Here is a 26883-nt window from a genome sequence, read left to right on the forward strand (position 1 = left end):
TACATGAGGCAAATGGTGGTCACACCAGATACCAACTGGTTTTCTGATCCAAAGTACAGTGGCTTGCGAAAGTATTCACCCCCATTTTTCCTTTTTTTTGTACCTTTTTTTGCCTTATAACTGGAATTTGTATCATTTGATTTACACAACATGCCTAACACTTTGAAAGATGCAAAACATTTTTTCTTGTGAAATAAACAAGAAATAAGACAAAAAAACAGAAAACATACATAACTATTCACCCCCCCAAAATCAATACTTTGTAGAGCCACCTTTAGCAGCAATTACAACTGCAAGTCTCTTGGGGTATGTCTCTAAAAGCTTGGCACATCTAGCCATTCTGCAAGGCAAAACTGCTCCAGCTCCTTCAAATTGGATGGGTTCAATATTTAAGTCATACCACAGATTCTCAATTGAATTGATGTCTGGGCTTTGACTAGGCCATTCCAAGACATTTCAATGTTTTCCCTTAAACCACCCGAGTGTTGCTTTAGCAGTATGCTTGGGGTCATTGTCCTGCTGGAAGGTGAACCTCTGTCCCAGTCTCAAATCTCTGGAAGACTGAAACAGCTTTCCCTCAAGAATTTCCCTGTACTTAGCACCATCCATCATTCCTTCAATTCTGACCAGTTTCCCAGTCCCTGCCGATGAAAAACATCCCCACAGCATGATGCTGCCACCACCATGCTTCAGTGTGGGGATGTTGTTCTCGGGGTGATGAGAGGTGTTGGGTTTGCGCCAGACATAGCATTTTCCTTGATGGCCAAAAAACTCATATTTAATCTCATCTGATCAGAGTACCTTCTTCCATATGTTTGGGGAGTCTCCCACATGCCTTTTGGCGAACACCAAACATGTTTTCTTATTTTTGTCTTTAAGCAAGGGCTCTTTCTGGCCACTCTTCTGTAAAGCCCAGCTCTGTGGCGTGTAAGGCTTAAAGTGGTCCTATGGACAGATACTCCAATCTCTGCTGTGGAGCTTTGCAGCTCCTTCAGGGTTATCTTTGGTCTCTTTGTTGCCTCTGATTAATGCCCTCCTTGCCTGGTCTGTGAGTTTTGGTGGGTGGCCCTCTCTTGACAGGTTTGTTGTGGTGCCATATTCTTTCAATTTTTTAATAATGGATTTAATGGTGCTCTATGGGATGTTCAAAGTTTTGGATATTTTTTACAACCCAACCCTGATCTGTACTTCTCCACAACTTTGTCCGTGACCTGTTTGGAGAGCTCCTTGGTCTTCATGGTGCCGCTGGCTTGGTGGTGCCCCTTGCTTAGTAGTGTTGCAGACTCTGGGGCCTTTCAGAACAGGTGCATATATACTGAGATCATGTAACAGATCATGTGACACTTAAATAAAGTTCATCTTTGTGCAATCTAACTAATAATGTGACTTCTGAAAGTAATTGGTTGCACCAGGTCTTATTTAGGGGCTTCATAGTGAAGGGGGTGAATACATATGTACACACCTCTTTTCAGTTGTTTTTTTTTACATTGTTTTAAATTTTTTAAATTTCACTTGACCAATTTGGACTATTATTTTGTGTATGTCCATTACATGAAATCCAACTAAAAATCAATTTAAATTACAGGTTGTAATGCAACAAAATAGGAACACAGCCAAGGAGGATGAATACCTTTGCAAGACACTGTATCTGTGACCATATCTGTATTCCCAGTCATATGTGTTTAAGTTGTCTGTGATGAACAGTCATGCGAAATCCATACATTAGGGCCTAATTTATTTATTTTAATTGACTGATTTCCTTGTATGAACTGTAACTCGGTAATTCTTTTGAAATTGTTGCATGTTGTGTTTATATTTTTGTCCAGTATAGCTTTCTCTATGCTGCTGCAAATCTTGGCTGGCTGGAGAGAATAAAGTGTTTCCCATATTTGTCTGACAGTGATTAATGACATTCACAGTGTTGGATGTGTCCCTGCATGCTCTGGGATTAGACATAACTGGTCCTTCATTATATCATCAGTAGATACTACTGTACCAACACTAGGCTATAGGATGTCACTGTAGCAACAAAGATATAGGACGTATGAGAGATATGGAACAAGCTCAGGTTTTGGAGACCTGTTTAAGTATTTAATGATGGAAAGTGTGTATGTGTGTGTGTGTGTGTTAGCAGGTACAGTAGCTGTATGAAGATTGACTATTTGTTGGCACTCCCTGCCCTCAGGAGTCCAACTCTCTGTCTCGTCTCGCTACACTCAGCCAAGCCAAGCACTAGTAACTGGCCCGCACTGGCCAGCAGAGAGATGAACGTCATTATTTATCACAAACGATGGCTGTGTGATGTCTTGGCAGAGAGACTAACATGGCAGACTCTGGTTATAGTACAGATGACTCTCCAAGGTCTGATGTCATACTGATATAGAGTCACCAGATTTCCACCAGTGCCCAGTTGTAGTGTAAACCTCTCTAGTCATCTGAGATAAATGGTAATCAACTGTTCCAGCAGATTCCTCTTCTTTGAGAGAATAGTTTGATCAACCACAGAAAACATGACATCCTTTATGTAAACAACGAGGGAAAAGGAGTGGTCTTATTATTGGAATAACATTACTGTTACCAAAACCATTATCCAAAAAGATAATTTTATCTTTTTACTGTAAATAAATAATATAGCTTGGACGTTTTAAATTGATACTTCTTTATTGATGCATACAGTATGTACAATAATAAGTTATATATACATTTCCATTTTTTCCATAAAATTGTTTTTGTTTCCATTGTTTCCAAAGTTTAGTCTGTGGAGCGTTTGTGATCCTGAGGTAAGAGGTCCAGGTTCTGCACATACAGTACAGTCAGTCATCTTCTGTCACTAAACTACCTACCTAAACCACTAGCCTTCTGTTGACGCTGTGTTTGAATTGAAAATAACAAGGAGAAACTTAAAGAAGCTGTTATGGATATGTGCTAAATGATGAGCATTGTACATGCACATTTATTATTCATATACACTACCGGAGTCCAGCCCCTTTAAACGTGGCTAACTTAAAACACCAGAGCAGTGAAGACACACTGAGCAATGGGAGTGTGCCTCCCCAGTCACTCAACCGAAAAAGGATCCTTGGAGGTATAGAAAGGCACTGTTAAAACACTATAAACCAAACACACAGGTGGCTTCTCTTGTTCCTGAAATGTCTGTAGCTGGGAGCTTATCACCATTAGCTGATACAGTGGGGAGAACAAGTATTTGATACACTGCCGATTTTGCAGGTTTTCCTACTTACAAAGCATGTAGAGGTCTGTAATTTTTATCATAGGTAAAACTTCAACTGTGAGAGACAGAATCTAAAACAAAAATCCAGAAAATCACATTGTATGATTTTTAAGTAGTTCATTTGCATTTTATTGCATGACAAGTATTTGATCAACTACCAACCAGTAGGAATTCCAGCTCTCACAGACCTGTTAGTTTTTCTTTAAGAAGCCCTCCTGTTCTCCACTCATTACCTGTATTAACTGCACTTGTTTGAACTTGTTACCTGTATAAAAGACACCTGTCCACACACTCAATCAAACAGACTCCAACCTATCCACAATGTCCAAGACCAGGGAGCTGTGTAAAGACATCAGGCATAAAATTGTAGACCTGCACAAGGCTGGGATTGGCTACAGGACAATAGGCAAGCAGCTTGGTGAGAAGGCAACAACTGTTGGCACAATTATTAGAAAGTGGAAGAAGTTCAAGATGACGGTCAATCACCCTCGGTCTGGGGCTCCATGCAAGATCTCTCCTCGTGGGGCATCAATGATCATGAGGAAGGTGAGGGATCAGCCTAGAACTACACGGCAGGACCTGACCAATGACCTGAAGAGAGCTGGGACCACAGTCTCAAAGAAAACCATTAGTAACACACTACACCGTCATGGATTAAAGTCCTGCAGCGTACGCAAGGTCCCCCTGCTCAAGCCAGCGCATGTCCAGGCCCATCTGAAGTTTGCCAATGACCATCTGGATGATCCAGAGGAGGAATCGGAGAAGGTCATGTGGTCTGATGAGACAAAAATAGAGCTTTTTGGTCTAAACTCCACTCGCCGTGTTTGGAGGAAGAAGAAGGATGAGTACAACCCCAAGAACACCATCCCAACCGTGAAGCATGGAGGTGGAAACATCATTCTTTGGGGATGCTTTTCTGCAAAGGGGACAAGATGACTGCACCGTATTGAGGGGAGGATGGATGGGGGCCATGTATCGCAAGGTCTTGGCCAACAACCTCCTTCCCTCAGTAAGAGCATTGAAGATGGGTCGTGGCTGGGTCTTCCAGCATGACAACGACCCAAAACACACAGCCAGGGCAACTAAGGAGTGGCTCCGTAAGAAGCATCTCAAGGTCCTGGAGTGGCCTAGCCAGTCTCCAGACCTGAACCCAATAGAAAATCTTTGGAGGGAGCTGGAAGTCCGTATTGCCCAGCGACAGCCCCGAAACCTGAAGGATCTGGAGAAGGTCTGTATGGAGGAGTGGGCCAAAATCCCTGCTGCAGTGTGTGCAAACCTGGTCAAGAACTACAGGTCTCTATAATTATGATCTCTATAATTGCAAACAAAGGTTTCTGTACCAAATATTAAGTTCTGCTTTTCTGATGTATCAAATACTTATGTCATGCAATAAAATGCAAATGAATTCCTTTAAAATCATACAATATGATTTTCTGGATTTTTGTTTTAGATTATGTCTCTCACAGTTGAAGTGTACCTATGATAAAAAATTACAGACCTCTACATTCTTTGTAAGTAGGAAAACCTGCAAAATCGGCAGTGTATCAAATACTTGTTCTCCCCACTGTATGTGCTGAGCTTTTTGGCACAAAATGGCTGACATCCTGTGGAATCACCCAGCATAGTGTCAGAGCCCGGCTGACCATAGCGTTGCTCAGTGCTGGGTCTCCTGGAGTTCTGTCTCCCTGCATTCCTCAGGCTGCAGTAGGCCTAGTCTGTTAGCAGCCTATTTAATAGTCTCTGGCATCTGGTCTTTACTGGTTCATTGGTTTTAGTGGTTAATTAGGTGCTGAAAGTCTCGACTGTGAACCACAACACTATTATACCAGACCGCCACACGATAACCAATTAGAGCCAGTGGCAGCAGCTGACCGCTGCTGGGTAATAGAGGGTCTGGGGCCACAGGGGTCCTGGCAGAGGTCCATTATGCCATTTTTAAAATCTGATATTATGAAATGTCCTACATGTGATCTATGTAAACAAAAGCAAAAATGTTAAAGAAGGTTATAAAAAGCTTTTGTCGAGCAAGGTTAATTGCCAGTCCATTGCCAGAGGAAGACAGAAAGACGAGGAGGAGAGAGATTTGAGATCCGGAGAGGCCTGCTGGCATTCTTCATGTTGAGGGCTAAAACTGTTTGTTTCTGAATGTATGTGCGGGTATATGCACATGCGTCTATTGCATGTGTGTATAGGAATGTGTGTGAACATTAGTGTGTATATGAGTCAGACGCTTGCACACCGTGGTGAGGACAGAGGGACAGTGTTTGTATCTCCTCCTCCCAGTACATCAGAACATAGTGACTCCACAGCATCCAGTCTCTCTATCTGCACCAGTCTGGTGAGCAGGTCTGGGATGCTGTATCCGGCTGTACTGATCCTCTCAAACAGCTGCAGGCCGTCACTCATCCCTCCGATCTCATCCCTCTTCAGGCCAAAGCTCTCTGCCAGGTGTCTCCAGGTCTTCACCACGGCTGCCTCGCTACTGTAGGAGGAGCTCAGCATCCGACTGGCCTTCTCCAGACAGTCAAATGGTAGTTCTGTAGGACTTAGACCTGGGGAGAGGAAGGGAGAGGGAGGGTTAGGATGTGTGTGTTGTGGCTAGAGATCAGCATACAAGATTCCTTCGCTAGACAGTCGAAGAGTACTTCTATAGCATTATAAAAGGGCCACATTGAAAAAACACAAGGAATTCGCAGGCCAGACAGAGCCTACTATGTTTGTTTTTACAAAATAATTGGCCATGGTTTTATTACAAAGAATATGGCTGTTTAAAATGTCCACTTACGTACAAATGATGCTGTATATATCATTTTAACATATTAAAACAAAAGATGAGATAAATAATATTTGTCCAGACTTTGCTGCTATGCTTACAGATGTGCATAATATACTGCGACTCTAATCAAAAAGTAGCCTATTTAATAACCCAAAATAACAAAAACCTAGCTAGGTTGTTGTAACATTTAAACTTAAAACATGTTAAAAAATGTTTTGCAATGAATGGATCAGCGATGCGGTTGAATGCAGCATTGCTGTATGTTGCACTCAAAATTAATTGACAACCCAAATCATTGCGCGGGCCGGAATGTAGAAATGTATCACGGGCCGGGAACGGCCCGTTGGCCTTGTGTTTGAAGTTCTATAGGGCTGAAACCAGTCGAAGGGTAGTTCTATAGGGCTGAAACCAGCCGAAGGGCAGTTCTATAGGGCTGAAACCAGTCGAAGGGCAGTTCTATAGGGCTGAAACCAGCCGAAGGGCAGTTCTATAGGGCTGAAACCAGCCGAAGGGCAGTTCTATAGGGCTGAAACCAGTCGAAGGGCAGTTCTATAGGGCTGAAACCAGCCGAAGGGCAGTTCTATAGGGCTGAAACCAGTCGAAGGGTAGTTCTATAGGGCTGAAACCAGTCGAAGGGCAGTTCTATAGGGCTGAAACCAGTCGAAGGGCAGTTCTATAGGGCTGAAACCAGTCGAAGGGTAGTTCTATAGGGCTGAAACCAGTCGAAGGGCAGTTCTATAGGGCTGAAACCAGTCGAAGGGCAGTTCTATAGGGCTGAAACCAGTCGAAGGGCATTTCTATAGGGCTGAAACCAGTCGAAGGGTAGTTCTATAGGGCTGAAACCAGTCGAAGGGCATTTCTATAGGGCTGAAACCAGTCGAAGGGTAGTTCTATAGGGCTGAAACCAGTCGAATGGTAGTTCTATAGGGCTGAAACCAGTCGAAGGGTAGTTCTATAGGGCTGAAACCAGTCGAATGGTAGTTCTATAGGGCTGAAACCAGTCGAAGGGTAGTTCTATAGGGCTGAAACCAGTCGAAGGGCAGTTCTATAGGGCTGAAACCAGTCGAAGGGTAGTTCTATAGGGCTGAAACCAGTCGAATGGTAGTTCTATAGGGCTGAAACCAGTCGAAGGGTAGTTCTATAGGGCTGAAACCAGTCGAATGGTAGTTCTATAAGGCTGAAACCAGTCGAAGGGTAGTTCTATAGGGCTGAAACCAGTCGAAGGGTAGTTCTATAGGGCTGAAACCAGTCGAAGGGCATTTCTATAGGGCTGAAACCAGTCGAAGGGTAGTTCTATAGGGCTGAAACCAGTCGAAGGGTAGTTCTATAGGGCTGAAACCAGTCGAAGGGTAGTTCTATAGGGCTGAAACCAGTCGAAGGGTAGTTCTATAGGGCTGAAACCAGTCGAAGGGCATTTCTATAGGGCTGAAACCAGTCGAAGGGTAGTTCTATAGGGCTGAAACCAGTCGAAGGGCATTTCTATAGGGCTGAAACCAGTCGAAGGGCAGTTCTATAGGGCTGAAACCAGTCGAAGGGCATTTCTATAGGGCTGAAACCAGTCGAAGGGTAGTTCTATAGGGCTGAAACCAGTCGAAGGGCATTTCTATAGGGCTGAAACCCGTCGAAGGGTAGTTCTATAGGGCTGAAACCAGTCGAATGGTAGTTCTATAGGGCTGAAACCAGTCGAAGGGTAGTTCTATAGGGCTGAAACCAGTCGAATGGTAGTTCTATAGGGCTGAAACCAGTCGAAGGGTAGTTCTATAGGGCTGAAAACAGTCGAAGGGCAGTTCTATAGGGCTGAAACCAGTCGAAGGGCATTTCTATAGGGCTGAAACCAGTCGAAGGGTAGTTCTATAGGGCTGAAACCAGTCGAAGGGTAGTTCTATAGGGCTGAAACCAGTCGAAGGGCAGTTCTATAGGGCTGAAACCAGTCGAAGGGCATTTCTATAGGGCTGAAACCAGTCGAAGGGTAGTTCTATAGGGCTGAAACCAGTCGAAGGGTAGTTCTATAGGGCTGAAACCAGTCGAAGGGTAGTTCTATAGGGCTGAAACCAGTCGAAGGGCAGTTCTATAGGGCTGAAACCAGTCGATGGGCAGTTCTATAGGGCTGAAACCAGTCGAAGGGCAGTTCTATAGGGCTGAAACCAGTCGATGGGCAGTTCTATAGGGCTGAAACCAGTCGAAGGGCAGTTCTATAGGGCTGAAACCAGTCGAAGGGTAGTTCTATAGGGCTGAAACCAGTCTAAGGGTAGTTCTATAGGGCTGAAACCAGTCGAAGGGCAGTTCTATAGGGCTGAAACCAGTCGAAGGGCAGTTCTATAGGGCTGAAACCAGTCGAAGGGTAGTTCTATAGGGCTGAAACCAGTCGAAGGGTAGTTCTATAGGGCTGAAACAAGTCGAAGGGTAGTTCTATAGGGCTGAAACCAGCCGAAGGGCAGTTCTATAGGGCTGAAACCAGTCGAAGGGTAGTTCTATAGGGCTGAAACCAGCCGAAGGGCAGTTCTATAGGGCTGAAACCAGTCGAAGGGCAGTTCTATAGGGCTGAAACCAGTCGATGGGCAGTTCTATAGGGCTGAAACCAGTCGAAGGGCAGTTCTATAGGGCTGAAACCAGCCGAAGGGCAGTTCTATAGGGCTGAAACCAGCCGAAGGGCTGTTCTATAGGGCTGAAACCAGCCGAAGGGCAGTTCTATAGGGCTGAAACAAGCCGAAGGGCAGTTCTATAGGGCTGAAACCAGCCGAAGGGCAGTTCTATAGGGCTGAAACCAGCCGAAGGGCAGTTCTATAGGGCTGAAAGAAGCCGAAGGGCAGTTCTATAGGGCTGAAACCAGCCGAAGGGCAGTTCTATAGGGCTGAAACCAGTCGAAGGGCAGTTCTATAGGGCTGAAACCAGCCGAAGGGCAGTTCTATAGGGCTGAAATCAGCCGAAGGGCAGTTCTATAGGGCTGAAACCAGCCGAAGGGCAGTTCTATAGGGCTGAAACCAGTCGAAGGGCAGTTCTATAGGGCTGAAACCAGCCGAAGGGCAGTTCTATAGGGCTGAAATCAGCCGAAGGGCAGTTCTATAGGGCTGAAACCAGCCGAAGGGCAGTTCTATAGGGCTGAAACCAGCCGAAGGGCAGTTCTATAGGGCTGAAACCAGTCGAAGGGCAGTTCTATAGGGCTGAAACCAGCCGAAGGGCAGTTCTATAGGGCTGAAACAAGCCGAAGGGCAGTTCTATAGGGCTGAAACCAGCCGAAGGGCAGTTCTATAGGGCTGAAACCAGTCGAAGGGCAGTTCTATAGGGCTGAAACCAGCCGAAGGGCAGTTCTATAGGGCTGAAATCAGCCGAAGGGCAGTTCTATAGGGCTGAAACCAGCCGAAGGGCAGTTCTATAGGGCTGAAACCAGCCGAAGGGCAGTTCTATAGGGCTGAAACCAGTCGAAGGGCAGTTCTATAGGGCTGAAACCAGCCGAAGGGCAGTTCTATAGGGCTGAAACCAGTCAAAGGGCAGTTCTATAGGGCTGAAACCAGCCGAAGGGTAGTTCTATAGGGCTGAAACCAGCCGAAGGGTAGTTCTATATGGCTGAAACCAGTCGATGGGCAGTTCTATAGGGCTGAACCCTGCCGAAGGGCAGTTCTATAGGGCTGAAACCAGCCGAAGGGCAGTTCTATAGGGCTGAAACCAGTCGAAGGGCAGTTCTATAGGGCTGAAACCAGCCGAAGGGCAGTTCTATAGGGCTGAAACCAGCCGAAGGGCAGTTCTATAGGGCTGAAACCAGCCGAAGGGCAGTTCTATAGGGCTGAAACCAGTCGAAGGGCAGTTCTATAGGGCTGAAACCAGCCGAAGGGCAGTTCTATAGGGCTGAAACCAGTCAAAGGGCAGTTCTATAGGGCTGAAACCAGCCGAAGGGTAGTTCTATAGGGCTGAAACCAGCCGAAGGGTAGTTCTATATGGCTGAAACCAGTCGATGGGCAGTTCTATAGGGCTGAACCCTGCCGAAGGGCAGTTCTATAGGGCTGAAACCAGCCGAAGGGCAGTTCTATAGGGCTGAAACCAGTCGAAGGGCAGTTCTATAGGGCTGAAACCAGCCGAAGGGCAGTTCTATAGGGCTGAAACCAGCCGAAGGGCAGTTCTATAGGGCTGAAACCAGCCGAAGGGCAGTTCTATAGGGCTGAAACCAGCCGAAGGGCAGTTCTATAGGGCTGAAACCAGCCGAAGGGCAGTTCTATAGGGCTGAAACCAGCCGAAGGGCAGTTCTATAGGGCTGAAACCAGTCGAAGGGCAGTTCTATAGGGCTGAAACCAGCCGAAGGGCAGTTCTATAGGGCTGAAACCAGCCGAAGGGCAGTTCTATAGGGCTGAAACCAGCCGAAGGGCAGTTCTATAGGGCTGAAACCAGCCGAAGGGCAGTTCTATAGGGCTGAAACCAGCCGAAGGGCAGTTCTATAGGGCTGAAACCAGCCGAAGGGCAGTTCTATAGGGCTGAAACCAGTCGAAGGGCAGTTCTATAGGGCTGAAACCAGTCGAAGGGCAGTTCTATAGGGCTGAAACCAGTCGAAGGGCAGTTCTATAGGGCTGAAACCAGCCGAAGGGCAGTTCTATAGGGCTGAAACCAGCCGAAGGGCAGTTCTATAGGGCTGAAACCAGTCGAAGGGCAGTTCTATAGGGCTGAAACCAGTCGAAGGGCAGTTCTATAGGGCTGAAACCAGTCGAAGGGCAGTTCTATAGGGCTGAAACCAGTCGAAGGGCAGTTCTATAGGGCTGAAACCAGCCGAAGGGCAGTTCTATAGGGCTGAAACCAGCCGAAGGGCAGTTCTATAGGGCTGAAACCAGTCGAAGGGCAGTTCTATAGGGCTGAAACCAGTCGAAGGGCAGTTCTATAGGGCTGAAACCAGTCGAAGGGCAGTTCTATAGGGCTGAAACCAGTCGAAGGGTAGTTCTATAGGGCTGAAACCAGCCGAAGGGCAGTTCTATAGGGCTGAAACCAGCCGAAGGGCAGTTCTATAGGGCTGAAACCAGCCGAAGGGCAGTTCTATAGGGCTGAAACCAGCCGAAGGGCAGTTCTATAGGGCTGAAACCAGCCGAAGGGCAGTTCTATAGGGCTGAAACCAGCCGAAGGGCAGTTCTATAGGGCTGAAACCAGCCGAAGGGCAGTTCTATAGGGCTGAAACCAGTCGAAGGGCAGTTCTATAGGGCTGAAACCAGCCGAAGGGCAGTTCTATAGGGCTGAAACCAGTCGAAGGGCAGTTCTATAGGGCTGAAACCAGTCGAAGGGCAGTTCTATAGGGCTGAAACCAGTCGAAGGGCAGTTCTATAGGGCTGAAACCAGCCGAAGGGCAGTTCTATAGGGCTGAAACCAGCCGAAGGGCAGTTCTATAGGGCTGAAACCAGTCGAAGGGCAGTTCTATAGGGCTGAAACCAGTCGAAGGGCAGTTCTATAGGGCTGAAACCAGTCGAAGGGCAGTTCTATAGGGCTGAAACCAGCCGAAGGGCAGTTCTATAGGGCTGAAACCAGCCGAAGGGCAGTTCTATAGGGCTGAAACCAGCCGAAGGGCAGTTCTATAGGGCTGAAACCAGCCGAAGGGCAGTTCTATAGGGCTGAAACCAGTCGAAGGGCAGTTCTATAGGGCTGAAACCAGTCGAAGGGTAGTTCTATAGGGCTGAAACCAGCCGAAGGGCAGTTCTATAGGGCTGAAACCAGCCGAAGGGCAGTTCTATAGGGCTGAAACCAGTCGAAGGGCAGTTCTATAGGGCTGAAACCAGCCGAAGGGCAGTTCTATAGGGCTGAAACCAGCCGAAGGGTAGTTCTATAGGGCTGAAACCAGCCGAAGGGCAGTTCTATAGGGCTGAAACCAGCCGAAGGGCAGTTCTATAGGGCTGAAACCAGTCGAAGGGCAGTTCTATAGGGCTGAAACCAGCCGAAGGGCAGTTCTATAGGGCTGAAACCAGTCGAAGGGCAGTTCTATAGGGCTGAAACCAGTCGAAGGGCAGTTCTATAGGGCTGAAACCAGTCGAAGGGCAGTTCTATAGGGCTGAAACCAGCCGAAGGGCAGTTCTATAGGGCTGAAACCAGCCGAAGGGCAGTTCTATAGGGCTGAAACCAGTCGAAGGGCAGTTCTATAGGGCTGAAACCAGTCGAAGGGCAGTTCTATAGGGCTGAAACCAGCCGAAGGGCAGTTCTATAGGGCTGAAACCAGCCGAAGGGCAGTTCTATAGGGCTGAAACCAGTCGAAGGGCAGTTCTATAGGGCTGAAACCAGTCGAAGGGCAGTTCTATAGGGCTGAAACCAGTCGAAGGGCAGTTCTATAGGGCTGAAACCAGTCGAAGGGTAGTTCTATAGGGCTGAAACCAGCCGAAGGGTAGTTCTATAGGGCTGAAACCAGTCGAAGGGCAGTTCTATAGGGCTGAAACCAGTCGAAGGGCAGTTCTATAGGGCTGAAACCAGCCGAAGGGCAGTTCTATAGGGCTGAAACCAGCCGAAGGGCAGTTCTATAGGGCTGAAACCTGGGGGTGGACGCGTGAGTTCTCACCCTCGGCCACATTGCAGGCTCTAGCATACAGATCCAGGATCTTTTTCCTCCGGCTCTGAATCTATAGGAAGAGACAGAGAGAAAGGTAAAGTAAGTTACAAAGTAATTACATCGCAATATATTGTAAAAGTACATAGTTGGTTGTGAATGACTGATCTCTCTCACCCCTGTAGCCTTGTTGTTGTTATTGATGATGTTTGCATTGCTATTGCTAATGTTGTTAGCGTTGATAGGGCTGGTGGGGTTGGATCCAGTCTTATCCTTGTTGAGGAGCCCCAGGGAAAGCAGGCAGAGGTCCGGCTTGGTTCCCAGGTTCAGGAGACAGAGGCTGGGGTTAGGATCAGCTGCCCCCTGCCTCTCCAAGGCTGCCTCCTCATCACTATCCATACTACGACTCAACAGCTGCTCGTTCTCTGACGATGCATCATTCTCACTGGGGGAGGAGAGAGAAAATCAAGCTGAGTTGTCAAATCTCCATATTGGGTCAGCATTATAACACTAAGCCTTCATGAGCTTTTCAACTGATATTTAGCTGTGTCTAGTTATGTTAATGTTATGTAGCTTCAGCCTAATTGTTACACTGTGAGTAGCCTCTTGTTTTAGCTTGCATATTTAGCTGTGGGTCCACAGAACGCCACTGACAGTGTGTAACACTGGGACTTTCTCCCAAAAACACCTTGTTGACAAAGATTCTCAGAGATTGTTTTTACATGTGTGCACATACACACGCGCGAACACACACACGCATTGTTTCTCAGTTACCCTATACCCACTCTGGAAGCTAAGACAGTGAGTTAGCACATCCTCTGGAATGCAGTTAGCCACACTGTTTACCTCTGCTGAGTCTAGCTAGGTGATGTAATGCTAATGTTAATGTGTGTGTTGACATGTAACTTGTTCATACAGACCATATACAGTGTGTGCACATGTGACACTGTATGAAAAACACATCGTCTGTGTCTATCCATGTTTACGTGAGTGTATATGTCTGTTCTCATTGCTGTCTGTCAATGAATAATGCTTCATTGTCTGCGATTGTGGGGTTGAGACTGAAGAAAGGAGAGAGGGGGAAAGAGAGCAGAGGACAGAACGGGGAAGGGCGAGGAGCTGTCATCCACCTGGTGGTTTGGCTGCGCTATAGAGTAATTATCTCTCTCTCTCTTTACCCCCAATCTTTCCTCACCTCTCTTTGCCTCTCTCTCCTACCCACCTTCCCCTCGCTCTCTTTATATTCATCCCCCACTCCACTCTCCCTCCCCTCCTCCAGGGCCAATCTGTGCTCAGCTACCTCACCCTCCAAAGCCACATAATCACTCAAAAATCCTCAAGTGAACTTGTTTTTTCCATGCCCACGCAAGGGGACACACACACACTGTCTCCCCACTAAAAGGGCTGGCAGCGATGCTCTGCTGCAGTGACTTGTCCTGTGGTAGTCTAATTACAGGCAGATTCCGAAAAACCGATAAAAGAACCTCTGTCTGTGAGGCCACCAGTCAACCACTACACTGTAAAACCAGGAAGCATGTGACACGTTCATAACCTAAACATCAGTGTTTAAAACTGAAACATTAGGCATTTAGAACTGCCAATAAGTGTTCTCATCTTAAACACAGGCGTTTAGAATGATTGATTAAACATGAAAGTCTGTTTCTTTCCAGTCAGTTTCCAACCACGAGAACACCCATATCTCCTTCGTGTTCAGATTTTAACCACTAGTGTTTTAACCACTGTTTAGAATGACTTCAGTCATTAGAAATTGATGTGACTTTATTTGCTTTAAATGCAGATCAGTGTTAGGAATGTCTGTCACCTTACCTACATTTCAGCACTGAACAGGACATTTGATTCAAGAAATATTTTAAATCAAGTGGTGGTGTTGTTACTCAACTGTGTTGAGTTCATTTCCATTAACTCTGAGTGAAAAAGACGTGGGAAGGGCCTCATTATCATATTTCCCAGAATGCTTTGTTGTAGGTTGCTCTTTAGAATAGTTTGTTTCAATATCTATGTTTACTCATGCATATTGATTGATTCGTTTATCTTATACTATACAAAGATAAATCATTTAAATAACTGTTTCTAAACTAATCCAATCTGTAAGAGGTTGGATTTATTGCACCAGTTACTGAGATAGTTGTTCCAGTTTAGATGGTTTAGGTCAGGGGTGTCAAATGAATGAGTCCATGGAATGAGTCCATGGAGGGCCTAGGGTCTGCTGGTTTTGGTTTTACTTTCAAGTAAGCCCTAGAGAACCAAGTGAGGGGAGTTCCTTACTAATTAGTGACCTTAATTCATCAATGAAGTGAAAACCTGCACACACTCTGCCCCTCCGTGGAATGAGTTTGACACGTGGTTTAGGTAGTCCTTCACCATAGCAGCCATTCTGAGTGCAGGTTGTGGCTGATTAAAATATTCCAATTAATGGATATCCTTCCTCTGGCTGGGGGAAGGAATTACAAATCACTTCAAAAAGCAGCATATTGTGTGTACATGTGACTTGTGATACTTTATGAAACAAACACATCGTCTGTGTCTATCCATGTTTACATGAGTGTATATAGGTCTAATGTGGCGCATGAGCCAGGATTTTCAGACCACAATGTTGAGGATAACTAGGCCATAACTAAAGGCTTTATGAAACGTGCAACGTGGTGATAAAGGGTTTACTTTTAATTCAAACACATTCACTTAGGCAGTCACTTGGTGAAATTATTGAATGCAACAACTATGTCTCTGTTACTAACAAACACAGTCAAGGGTCAGAATCTCTCACATTCGTTCGAAAGGCATGCTGGGAAATGTGCAAATACGGCTTTACACCCTACAGTGTTAAAACAACAGCCCCAGTGTTTAGCGTTTAAACCCTAAATGCCTTGTGCTGAATAAACGTGTTCATGTATTTAAAAAGTCTTACAGAGAATAAACATGTTTTCAATCTACACTGTGAGGCGTTTTCATAGAAATTAAAAATACCTTGACAGGTTCAGATTCTAAACATTTGGTTTTACAGTGTACACAACCCCTACGCAACTCAGACAAGCACATAAACAAGCTTGCAGACACCCTCCCCCCAAACACATGATTTTAGTGATATTGGTAACCATTGCATTGTGTCTGTTTGTGTGTTTGATGTTTGTCATGTGTGCAGGTGATCAGGATACCTTACCTTTTCACCGTCTTCGGAGGCGTAGGTTTGAGTTTGTCAAATTCATCCTTTTCGGAGAAAATTACAACATTGTCTGAAAGAAAAAAAACATATTTTGTAAATCAAATGTTATTTCTCCCACAGTTCTTTTAATTCTGGTAAAAGTCAGAAATGATCATCAAATTAACCTGGGGCATAAAGGGCCCATTATTTTCAAAATAAATCAATTAACATGACTAGTGTTCAAATGCAATCATATCAAAGTTTAAAGCCTATAAGTGTCTGGCACTGTCAGCCTAGATGGTGTACGCCTCAGAGACGTCTCAGACAGACTCATAGCTCCCAGCTCTACCGGAAATGTCAATCATAGAGACTTATGAGACAGCTGCTTAATGCACACACATGCACGCACACTTTCCCCAAAACATACACACATGATACAGTATGCTTTCACCAATACACGGAGAAAATGTAAACAGACATTCAGTTTTAAGAATAAAACACGTATGTTTGTGATTCTTTTAATTTGCAAACCCAAACACGCAGGTTTGATTCCTAAACCTAAAGGACTATATGTATAACTATTACCATACTGAAGGTAAATGGTAGGCCTATGTGAGATGACAGTAGGTGTGTTATCGTGAGGTTGATAACCCCTGAAGGAGTCAGTCGGTTGTTAACATTCTGGTTAGTTAGTGTGAGGGGAACACTGACGGCCTAGAGCTAGCGCCACAGTCTAATCTAAACATTCCACCATGCTGCGCTCACTGCACACGGAATGTACTCCTCACCATTGTCAACCACGCACGCACGCACGCACGCACGCACGCACGCACGCACGCACGCACGCACGCACGCACACACACACACACACACACACACACACACACACACACACACACACACACACACACACACACACACACACACACATACACACACACACACACACACACACACACACACACACACACACAGTGTCAAACCCACAGACCCCAGGCATGACAGACAGCCATCAGGTATGAGAATGTCTCTTTATGTTAGTCTAATAAACCAGACTATAGATTAAGAATGTCTCTTTATGTTAGTCTAATAAACCAGACTATAGATTAAGAATGTCTCTTTATTAGTCTAATAAACCAGACTATAGATTAAGAATGTCTCTTTATGTTAGTCTAAAACCAGACTATAGATTAAGAATGTCTCTTTATTAGTCTAATAAACCAGACTATAGATTAAGAATGTTTCTTTATTAGTCTAATAAACCAGACTATAGATTAAGAATGTCTCTTTATGTTAGTCTAAAACCAGACTATAGATTAAGAATGTCTCTTTATTAGTCTAATAAACCAGACTATAGATTAAGAATGTCTCTTTATGTTAATCTAAAACCAGACTATAGATTAAGAATGTCTCTTTATGTTAGTCTAATAAACCAGGCTATAGATTAAGAATGTCTCTTTATTACTCTAATAAACCAGACTATAGATTAAGAATGTCTCTTTATTAGTCTAATAAACCAGACTATAGATTAAGAATGTCTCTTTATGTTAGTCTAATAAACCAGACTATAGATTAAGAATGTCTCTTTATTAGTCTAATAAACCAGACTATAGATTAAGAATGTCTCTTTATTAGTCTAATAAACCAGACTATAGATTAAGAATGTCTCTTTATTAGTCTAATAAACCAGACTATAGATTAAGAATGTCTCTTTATGTTAGTCTAAAACCAGACTATAGATTAAGAATGTCTCTAAGTCTAATAAACCAGACTATAGATTAAGAATGTCTCTTTATGTTAGTCTAAAACCAGACTATAGATTAAGAATGTCTCTTTATTAGTCTAATAAACCAGACTATAGATTAAGAATGTCTCTTTATTAGTCTAATAAACCAGACTATAGATTAAGAATGTCTCTTTATGTTAGTCTAATAAACCAGGCTATAGATTAAGAATGTCTCTTTATTAGTCTAATAAACCAGACTATAGATTAAGAATATCTCTTTATTAGTCTAATAAACCAGACTATAGATTAAGAATGTCTCTTTATTAGTCTAATAAACCAGACTATAGATTAAGAATGTCTCTTTATATTAGTCTAATAAACCAGACTATAGATTAAGAATGTCTCTTTATTAGTCTAATAAACCAGACTATAGATTAAGAATGTCTCTTTATATTAGTCTAATAAACCAGACTATAGATTAAGAATGTCTCTTTATTAGTCTAATAAACCAGACTATAGATTAAGAATGTCTCTTTATGTTAGTCTAATAAACCAGACTATAGATTAAGAATGTCTCTTTATGTTAGTCTAATAAACCAGACTATAGATTAAGAATGTCTCTTTATTAGTCTAATAAACCAGACTATAGATTAAGAATGTCTCTTTATGTTAGTCTAAAACCAGACTATAGATTAAGAATGTTCCTAAATCTAATAAACCAGACTATAGATTAAGAATGTCTCTTTATGTTAGTCTAAAACCAGACTATAGATTAAGAATGTCTCTTTATTAGTCTAATAAACCAGACTATAGATTAAGAATGTCTCTTTATTAGTCTAATAAACCAGACTATAGATTAAGAATGTCTCTTTATATTAGTCTAATAAACCAGACTATAGATTAAGAATGTCTCTTTATATTAGTCTAATAAACCAGACTATAGATTAAGAATGTCTCTTTATTAGTCTAATAAACCAGACTATAGATTAAGAATGTCTCTTTATGTTAATCTAAAACCAGACTATAGATTAAGAATGTCTCTTTATGTTAGTCTAATAAACCAGACTATAGATTAAGAATGTCTCTTTATGTTAATCTAAAACCAGACTATAGATTAAGAATGTCTCTTTATGTTAGTCTAATAAACCAGACTATAGATTAAGAATGTCTCTTTATTAGTCTAATAAACCAGACTATAGATTAATTAAGAATGTCTCTTTATTAGTCTAATAAACCAGACTATAGATTAATTAAGAATGTCTCTTTATTAGTCTAATAAACCAGACTATAGATTAATTAAGAATGTCTCTTTATTAGTCTAATAAACCAGACTATAGATTAATTAAGAATGTCTCTTTATTACTCTAATAAACCAGACTATAGATTAAGAATGTCTCTTTATTAGTCTAATAAACCAGACTATAGATTAAGAATGTCTCTTTATGTTAGTCTAATAAACCAGACTATAGATTAAGAATGTCTCTTTATTAGTCTAATAAACCAGACTATAGATTAAGAATGTCTCTTTATTAGTCTAATAAACCAGACTATAGATTAAGAATGTCTCTTTATTAGTCTAATAAACCAGACTATAGATTAAGAATGTCTCTTTATGTTAGTCTAAAACCAGACTATAGATTAAGAATGTCTCTTTATTAGTCTAATAAACCAGACTATAGATTAAGAATGTCTCTTTATTAGTCTAATAAACCAGACTATAGATTAAGAATGTCTCTTTATGTTAGTCTAATAAACCAGGCTATAGATTAAGAATGTCTCTTTATTAGTCTAATAAACCAGACTATAGATTAAGAATATCTCTTTATTAGTCTAATAAACCAGACTATAGATTAAGAATGTCTCTTTATTAGTCTAATAAACCAGACTATAGATTAAGAATGTCTCTTTATATTAGTCTAATAAACCAGACTATAGATTAAGAATGTCTCTTTATTAGTCTAATAAACCAGACTATAGATTAAGAATGTCTCTTTATGTTAGTCTAATAAACCAGGCTATAGATTAAGAATGTCTCTTTATTAGTCTAATAAACCAGACTATAGATTAAGAATGTCTCTTTATTAGTCTAATAAACCAGACTATAGATTAAGAATGTCTCTTTATGTTAGTCTAATAAACCAGACTATAGATTAAGAATGTCTCTTTATTAGTCTAATAAACCAGACTATAGATTAAGAATGTCTCTTTATGTTAGTCTAAAACCAGACTATAGATTAAGAATGTTCCTAAATCTAATAAACCAGACTATAGATTAAGAATGTCTCTTTATGTTAGTCTAAAACCAGACTATAGATTAAGAATGTCTCTTTATTAGTCTAATAAACCAGACTATAGATTAAGTATGTCTCTTTATTAGTCTAATAAACCAGACTATAGATTAAGAATGTCTCTTTATATTAGTCTAATAAACCAGACTATAGATTAAGAATGTCTCTTTATATTAGTCTAATAAACCAGACTATAGATTAAGAATGTCTCTTTATTAGTCTAATAAACCAGACTATAGATTAAGAATGTCTCTTTATGTTAATCTAAAACCAGACTATAGATTAAGAATGTCTCTTTATGTTAGTCTAATAAACCAGACTATAGATTAAGAATGTCTCTTTATGTTAGTCTAATAAACCAGACTATAGATTAAGAATGTCTCTTTATTAGTCTAATAAACCAGACTATAGATTAATTAAGAATGTCTCTTTATTAGTCTAATAAACCAGACTATAGATTAATTAAGAATGTCTCTTTATTAGTCTAATAAACCAGACTATAGATTAATTAAGAATGTCTCTTTATTAGTCTAATAAACCAGACTATAGATTAATTAAGAATGTCTCTTTATTAGTCTAATAAACCAGACTATAGATTAAGAATGTCTCTTTATTAGTCTAATAAACCAGACTATAGATTAAGAATGTCTCTTTATTAGTCTAATAAACCAGACTATAGATTAAGAATGTCTCTTTATGTTAGTCTAATAAACCAGACTATAGATTATGTCTGAGTCCAAATCTGGTACTGTAAGTAAAAGTTTGTGTTCTGTAGTGTGTTTTTCTGTTAACTAAGTAGTGTTGTCTATCTGTGTGTGTTGTGTCGTTGTGTCTGTGTTGTGTAGTGTATATGTAGCCTCACCTGGAACATCTTTCTTATCCTCCTGTTTGTTGGTCTGAGCCTCCACTGCCTTCACCACCTGACCAGAGCAGCATGCTGTGAACACACACAGAGAGAGAGAACGTTTAGTGTACGTGAACACTGATTGTTACCCTGTCCACTGTGTGTGTGTACAGGTATGTGTGTGTGAGTGTTATCTCGCCCACTGGTTTTCTGGGTGTGAGTATGTATGTATGTATGTATGTATGTATGTATGTATGTATGTATGTGTGTGTGTGTGTGTGTGTGTGTGTGTGTGTGTGTGTGTGTGTGTGTGTGTGTGTGTGTGTGTGTGTGTGTGTGTGTGTGTGTGTGTGTGTGTGTGTGTGTGTGTGTGTGTGTGTGTGTGGGTGGGTGGGTGGGTGGGTGGGTGGGTGGGTGGGTGGGTGGGTGGGTGGGTGGGTCTGTCTGTCTGTCTGTCTGTCTGTCTGTCTGTCTGTCTGTCTGTCTGTCTGTCTGTCTGTCTGTCTGTCTGTCTGTCTGTCTGTCTGTCTGTCTGTCTGTCTGTCTGTCTGTCTGTCTGTCTGTCTGTCTGTCTGTCTGTCTGTCTGTCTGTCTGTCTGTCTGTCTGTCTGTCTGTCTGTCTGTCTGTCTGTCTGTCTGTCTGTCTGTCTGTCTGTCTGTCTGTCTGTCTGTCTGTCTGTCTGTCTGTCTGTCTGTCTGTCTGTCTGTCTGTCTGTCTGTCTGTCTGTCTGTCTGTCTGTCTGTCTGTCTGTCTGTCTGTCTGTCTGTCTGTCTGTCTGTCTGTCTGTCTGTCTGTCTGTCTGTCTGTCTGTCTGTCTGTCTGTCTGTCTGTCTGTGTCTGTCTGTCTGTCTGTCTGTCTGTCTGTCTGTCTGTCTGTCTGTCTGTCTGTCTGTCTGTCTGTCTGTCTGTCTGTCTGTCTGTCTGTCTGTCTGTCTGTCTGTCTGTCTGTCTGTCTGTCTGTCTGTCTGTCTGTCTGTCTGTCTGTCTGTCTGTCTGTCTGTCTGTCTGTCTGTCTGTCTGTCTGTCTGTCTGTCTGTCTGTCTGTCTGTCTGTCTGTCTGTCTGTCTGTATGTCTGTCTGTCTGTCTGTCTGTCTGTCTGTATGTATGAGAGAGAGATCCTGCCCGCTGGGTGTCTGTGTGAGTATGTGCGTGTGTGAGTGTTATCCTGCCCTCTGGGTGTGAGCATGTGTGAGTGTTATCTTGCCCTCTGGGTGTGAGCATGTGTGTGAGTGTTATCTTGCCCGCTGGGTGTGAGCATGTGTGTGAGTGTTACCCTGTCCGCTGGGCTTGGCTTTGAGGATGTAGAACATGATGATGAGGACAATGGCGATGGCCATGATGAAGATGGTTGACATGGCAATGATGAGAGCAGTTGCTAGGTGACCCTGTCCTGTGGGGTCTTTGTGAGGGTGAGGGAACATGGTGGTACTGCTGGTTGAGACACTGGGGGCTTTGCCTGACAGCACAACTTTGGTAAGCATGCCTGGAACACACAGATACTACACGGTTACAACACAGATACTACTTCTGTATCTGAAGGAAGACATGAAAGGGGGGCATGTTTTGGTTTTTGGCCTAGCACTACACAGCTGATTCAAATAATAAACTAATCATCAAACTTTGATCATTCAAGCAGACCACCGTAGTCCCTGTGCCCAAGAACACCAAGGTAAACTGCCTAAAAGACTGCCGACCCGTAGCACTCACGTCTGTACCCATTAAGTGCTTTGAAAGGTTGGTCATGGCTCACATCAACACCATTATCCTAGAAACCCTAGAATCACTCCAATTTGCATATCTACCCAACAGATCACTAGATGATGCAATCTCTATTGCACTCCACACTGCCCTTTCCCACCTGGACAAAAGGAACACCTACGTGAGAATGCTGTTCATTGACTACAGCTGTCACGCCTTGGTCATTGTATTTTGTGTTTTCGTTATATATTTGGTCAGGCCAGGGTGTGACATGGGTTTATGTTGTTGTATTTCGTATTGGGGTTTTTGTATTATTGGGATTGCGGCTGAGTAGGGGTGTTGTATGGGCTTGGCTGCCTGAGGCGGTTCTCAATCAGAGTCAGGTGATTCTCGTTGTCTCTGATTGGGAACCGTATTTAGGTAGCCTGGTTTCGCTGTGTATTTTGTGGGTGATTGTTCCTGTCTCTGTGTAGTTTCACGTTCCGTTTGTTGTTTTCGTATTTGTATAGTTATTTCATGTATCGCTTTTTTCCTTCATTAAAGACATGAGTAACCACTACGCTGCATTTCGGTCCGACTCTCTTTCCACAAACGAAGAACGCCTTTACAACAGCTCAGTGTTCAACACCATATAGCGCCCTCAAAGCTCATCATGAAGCTAAGGATCCTGGGACTAAACACCTCCCTCTGCAACTGGATCCTGGACTTCCTGATGGGCCGCCCACAGGTGGTAAGGGTAGGTAACACAATACATCCGCCACACTGATCCCCTACAGGGGGCCCTGGAGGGGTGCGTGGTTAGTCCCCTCCTGTACTTCCTGTGCTTCCTGTTCACCCTTGACTGCATGGCCAAGCACGACTCCAACACCATCATTAAATTTGCAGACGACACAACAGTGGTAGGACTGATCACCGTCAACAACGAGACAGTCTATAGGGGGGAGGTCAGAGACCTGGCAGTGTGGTGCCAGGATAACAACCTCTCCCTCAACGTGATCAAGATAAAGGAGATGATCGTGGACTACAGGAAAAGGAGGGTTGCGCATGCCCCCATTCTCATTGACAGGGCTGAAGTGGAGCAGGTTGAGAGCTTCAAGTTCCTTGGTGTCTACATCACCAACGAACTAACATGGTCCAAACACACCAAGACAGTCGCGAAGAGGGCACGCCCAATGCCTATTCTACCTCAGGAGACTGAAAAGATTTGGCATGTGTCCTCAGATCCTCAAAAAGTTATACAGCTGCACCATCGAGAGCATCCTGATTGGTTGCATCACCGCCTGGTATGGCAACTGCTCAACCTCCAACCGCAAGCCACTACAGAGGGTCATGCGAACGGCCAATTACATCACTGGGACTAAGCTTCCTGCCATCCAGGACCTCTATACCAGGCAGTGTCAGAGGAAGGCCCTAAAGATTGCTAAAGACCCCAGCCACCCCAGTCATAGACTGTTCTCTCTGCTACTGCACGGCAAGCGGTACCGGAACGCCAAGTCTAGGTCCAAAAGGCTTCTTAACAGCTTCTACCCCCAAGCTATAAGACTCCTGAACAGCTAATCAAAATGACTATTTGCATTGACCCCCCATTTTTATGCTGCTGCTACTCTTTTTTAAATTATCTATGCATAGTCACTTTACTGTACACATTACCTCAATTACCTCGGCTAACCTGTGCCCTCGCACATTGACTCTATACCTTTACCCTCTGTATATAGCCTCGTTACTTTTTATTAATGTTGCTCTTTCATTTTTTATTTAATTTTTTTTTTTTTTTACTTCAGTTTATTTTAGTAAACTTATTTTAGTAAACTTAACACTTTTCTTAAAACTGTATTCCAATTTCCTTGCATTAGCGTAGCCTCTTCTGTAGCCTGTAAACTATGTGTCTGTCTATCCCTGTTCTCTCCTCTCTGCACAGACCATACAAACGCTCCACACCGCGTGGCCGCGACCACCCTAACCTGGTGGTCCCAGCGCGTACGACCCACGTGGAGTTCCAGGTCTCCGGTAGCCTCTGGAACTGCCGATCTGCGGCCAACAAGGCAGAGTTCATCTCAGCCTATGCCTCCCTCCAGTCCCTTGACTTCTTGGCACTGACGGAAACATGGATCACCACAGATAACACTGCTACTCCTACTGCTCTCTCCTCGTCCGCCCACGTGTTCTCGCACACCCCGAGAGCTTCTGGTCAGCGGGGTGGTGGCACCGGGATCCTCATCTCTCCCAAGTGGTCTTTCTCTCTTTCTCCCCTTACCCATCTGTCTATTGCCTCCTTTGAATTCCATGCTGTCACAGTTACCAGCCCTTTCAAGCTTAACATCCTTATCATTTATCGCCCCCCAGGTTCCCTCGGAGAGTTCATCAATGAGCTTGATGCCTTGATAAGCTCCTTTCCTGAGGACGGCTCACCTCTCACAGTTCTGGGCGACTTTAACCTCCTAACCCCCACGTCTACCTTTGACTCATTCCTCTCTGCCTCCTTCTTTCCACTCCTCTCCTCTTTTGACCTCACCCTCTCACCTTCCCCCCCTACTCACAAGGCAGGCAATACGCTTGACCTCATCTTTACTAGATGCTGTTCTTCCACTAACCTCATTGCAACTCCCCTCCAAGTCTCCGACCACTACCTTGTATCCTTTTCCCTCTCGCTCTCATCCAACACTTCCCACACTGCCCCTACTCGGATGGTATCGCGCCGTCCCAACCTTCGCTCTCTCCCCCGCTACTCTCTCCTCTTCCATCCTATCATCTCTTCCCTCTGCTCAAACTTTCTCCAACCTATCTCCTGATTCTGCCTCCTCAACCCTCCTCTCCTCCCTTACTGCATCCTTTGACTCCCTATGTCCCCTATCCTCCAGGCCGGCTCGGTCCTCCCCTCCCGCTCCGTGGCTCGACGACTCATTGCGAGCTCACAGAACAGGGCTCCGGGCAGCCGAGCGGAAATGGAGGAAAACTCGCCTCCCTGCGGACCTGGCATCCTTTCACTCCCTCCTCTCTACATTTTCCTCCTCTGTCTCTGCTGCTAAAGCCACTTTCTACCATTCTAAATTCCAAGCATCTGCCTCTAACCCTAGGAAGCTCTTTGCCACCTTCTCCTCCCTCCTGAATCCTCCCCCCTCCCTCTCTGCAGATGGCTTCGTCAACCATTTTGAAAAGAAGGTCGATGACATCCGATCCTCGCTTGCTAAGTCAAACGACACCGCTGGTTCTGCTCACACTGCCCTACCCTATGCTCTGACCTCTTTCTCCCCTCTCTCTCCAGATGAAATCTCGCTGCCTTGTGACGGCCGTCGCCCAACAACCTGCCCGCTGACCCTATCCCCTCCTCTCTTCTCCAGACCATTTCCGAGACCTTCTCCCTTACCTCACCTCGCTCATCAACTCATCCCCTGACCGTACGCCCTCCCGTCTTCAAGAGAGCGAGAGTTGCACCCTTCTGAAAAACCTACACTCGATCCCTCCGATGTCAACAACTACAGACCAGTATCCCTTCTCTCTTTCTCTTCCAAACTTCTCTTGAGCGTGCTGCCCTTGGGCCAGCTCTACCGCTATCTCTCAGAATGACCTTCGATCCAAATCAGTCAGGTTTCAAGACTAGTCATTCAACTGAGACTGCTCTTCTGTATCACGAGCCCGCACTGCTAAAGCTAACTCTCTCTCCTCTGCTCTCATCCTTCTAGACCTATCGGCTGCCTTCGATACTGTGAACCATCAGATCCTCCTCTCCACCCTCTCCGAGTTGGGCATCTCCGGCGCGGCCCACGCTTGGATTGCGTCCTACCTGACAGGTCGCTCCTACCAGGTGGCGTGGCGAGAATCTGTCTCCTCACCACGCGCTCTCACCACTGGTGTCCCCAGGGCTCTGTTCTAGGCCCTCTCTTATTCTCGCTATACACCAAGTCACTTGGCTCTGTCATAACCTCACATGGTCTCTCCTATCATTGCTATGCAGACGACACACAATTAATCTTCTCCTTTCCCCTTCTGATGACCAGGTGGCGAATCGCATCTCTGCATGTCTGGCAGACATATCAGTGTGGATGACGGATCACCACCTCAAGCTGAACCTCAGCAAGACGGAGCTCCTCTTCCTCCCGGGGAAGGACTGCCCGTTCCATGATCTCGCCATCACGGTTGACAACTCCATTGTGTCCTCCTCCCAGAGCGCTAAGAACCTTGGCGTGATCCTGGACAACACCCTGACGTTCTCAACTAACATCAAGGCGGTGTCCCGTTCCTGTAGGTTCATGCTCTACAACATCCGCAGAGTACGACCCTGCCTCACACAGGAAGCGGCGCAGGTCCTAATCCAGGCACTTGTCATCTCCCGTCTTGATTACTGCAACTCGCTGTTGGCTGGGCTCCCTGCCTGTGCCATTAAACCCCTACAACTCATCCAGAACGCCGCAGCCCGTCTGGTGTTCAACCTTCCCAAGTTCTCTCACGTCACCCCGCTCCTCCGCTCTCTCCACTGGCTTCCAGTTGAAGCTCGCATCCGCTACAAGACCATGGTGCTCGCCTACGGAGCTGTGAGGGGAACGGCACCTCAGTACCTCCAGGCTCTGATCAGGCCCTACACCCAAACAAGGGCACTGCGTTCATCCACCTCTGGCCTGCTCGCCTCCCTACCACTGAGGAAGTACAGTTCCCGCTCAGCC

At 44.3% G+C, this 26883-nt stretch overlaps 2 protein-coding genes across 3 annotated transcripts in view; one reads left to right on the forward strand and one right to left on the reverse strand.

Annotated features, from left to right (window-relative positions):
- The first annotated feature begins 2633 nt into the window (after positions 1-2633).
- LOC127931025 (uncharacterized) overlaps positions 2634-26883 on the forward strand; it is a 254429-nt gene continuing 230179 nt past the window's right edge. The window contains exon 1 of the mRNA XM_052521795.1: positions 2634-3910. Coding sequence (XP_052377755.1) covers positions 3554-3910 — 357 coding nt within the window. The 5' untranslated portion in view covers positions 2634-3553. The remainder of the gene's footprint in view (positions 3911-26883) is intronic.
- The window catches only part of edar (ectodysplasin A receptor), a 70143-nt gene continuing 48714 nt past the window's right edge, over positions 5455-26883 (reverse strand). For both annotated transcript variants that reach the window (XM_052522566.1, XM_052522565.1), the window contains exons 6-11: positions 21801-22010; positions 20544-20618; positions 15686-15758; positions 12685-12952; positions 12520-12580; positions 5455-5784 (exon numbers count right to left, since the gene is read on the reverse strand). In XM_052522566.1, the coding sequence (XP_052378526.1) occupies positions 5456-5784; positions 12520-12580; positions 12685-12952; positions 15686-15758; positions 20544-20618; positions 21801-22010 (1016 nt within the window). In that variant the 3' untranslated portion in view covers position 5455. The remainder of the gene's footprint in view (positions 5785-12519; positions 12581-12684; positions 12953-15685; positions 15759-20543; positions 20619-21800; positions 22011-26883) is intronic.

Source organism: Oncorhynchus keta, chromosome 7 (genome assembly GCF_023373465.1).
Source record: "Oncorhynchus keta strain PuntledgeMale-10-30-2019 chromosome 7, Oket_V2, whole genome shotgun sequence".
Lineage (NCBI taxonomy): Eukaryota > Metazoa > Chordata > Actinopteri > Salmoniformes > Salmonidae > Oncorhynchus > Oncorhynchus keta.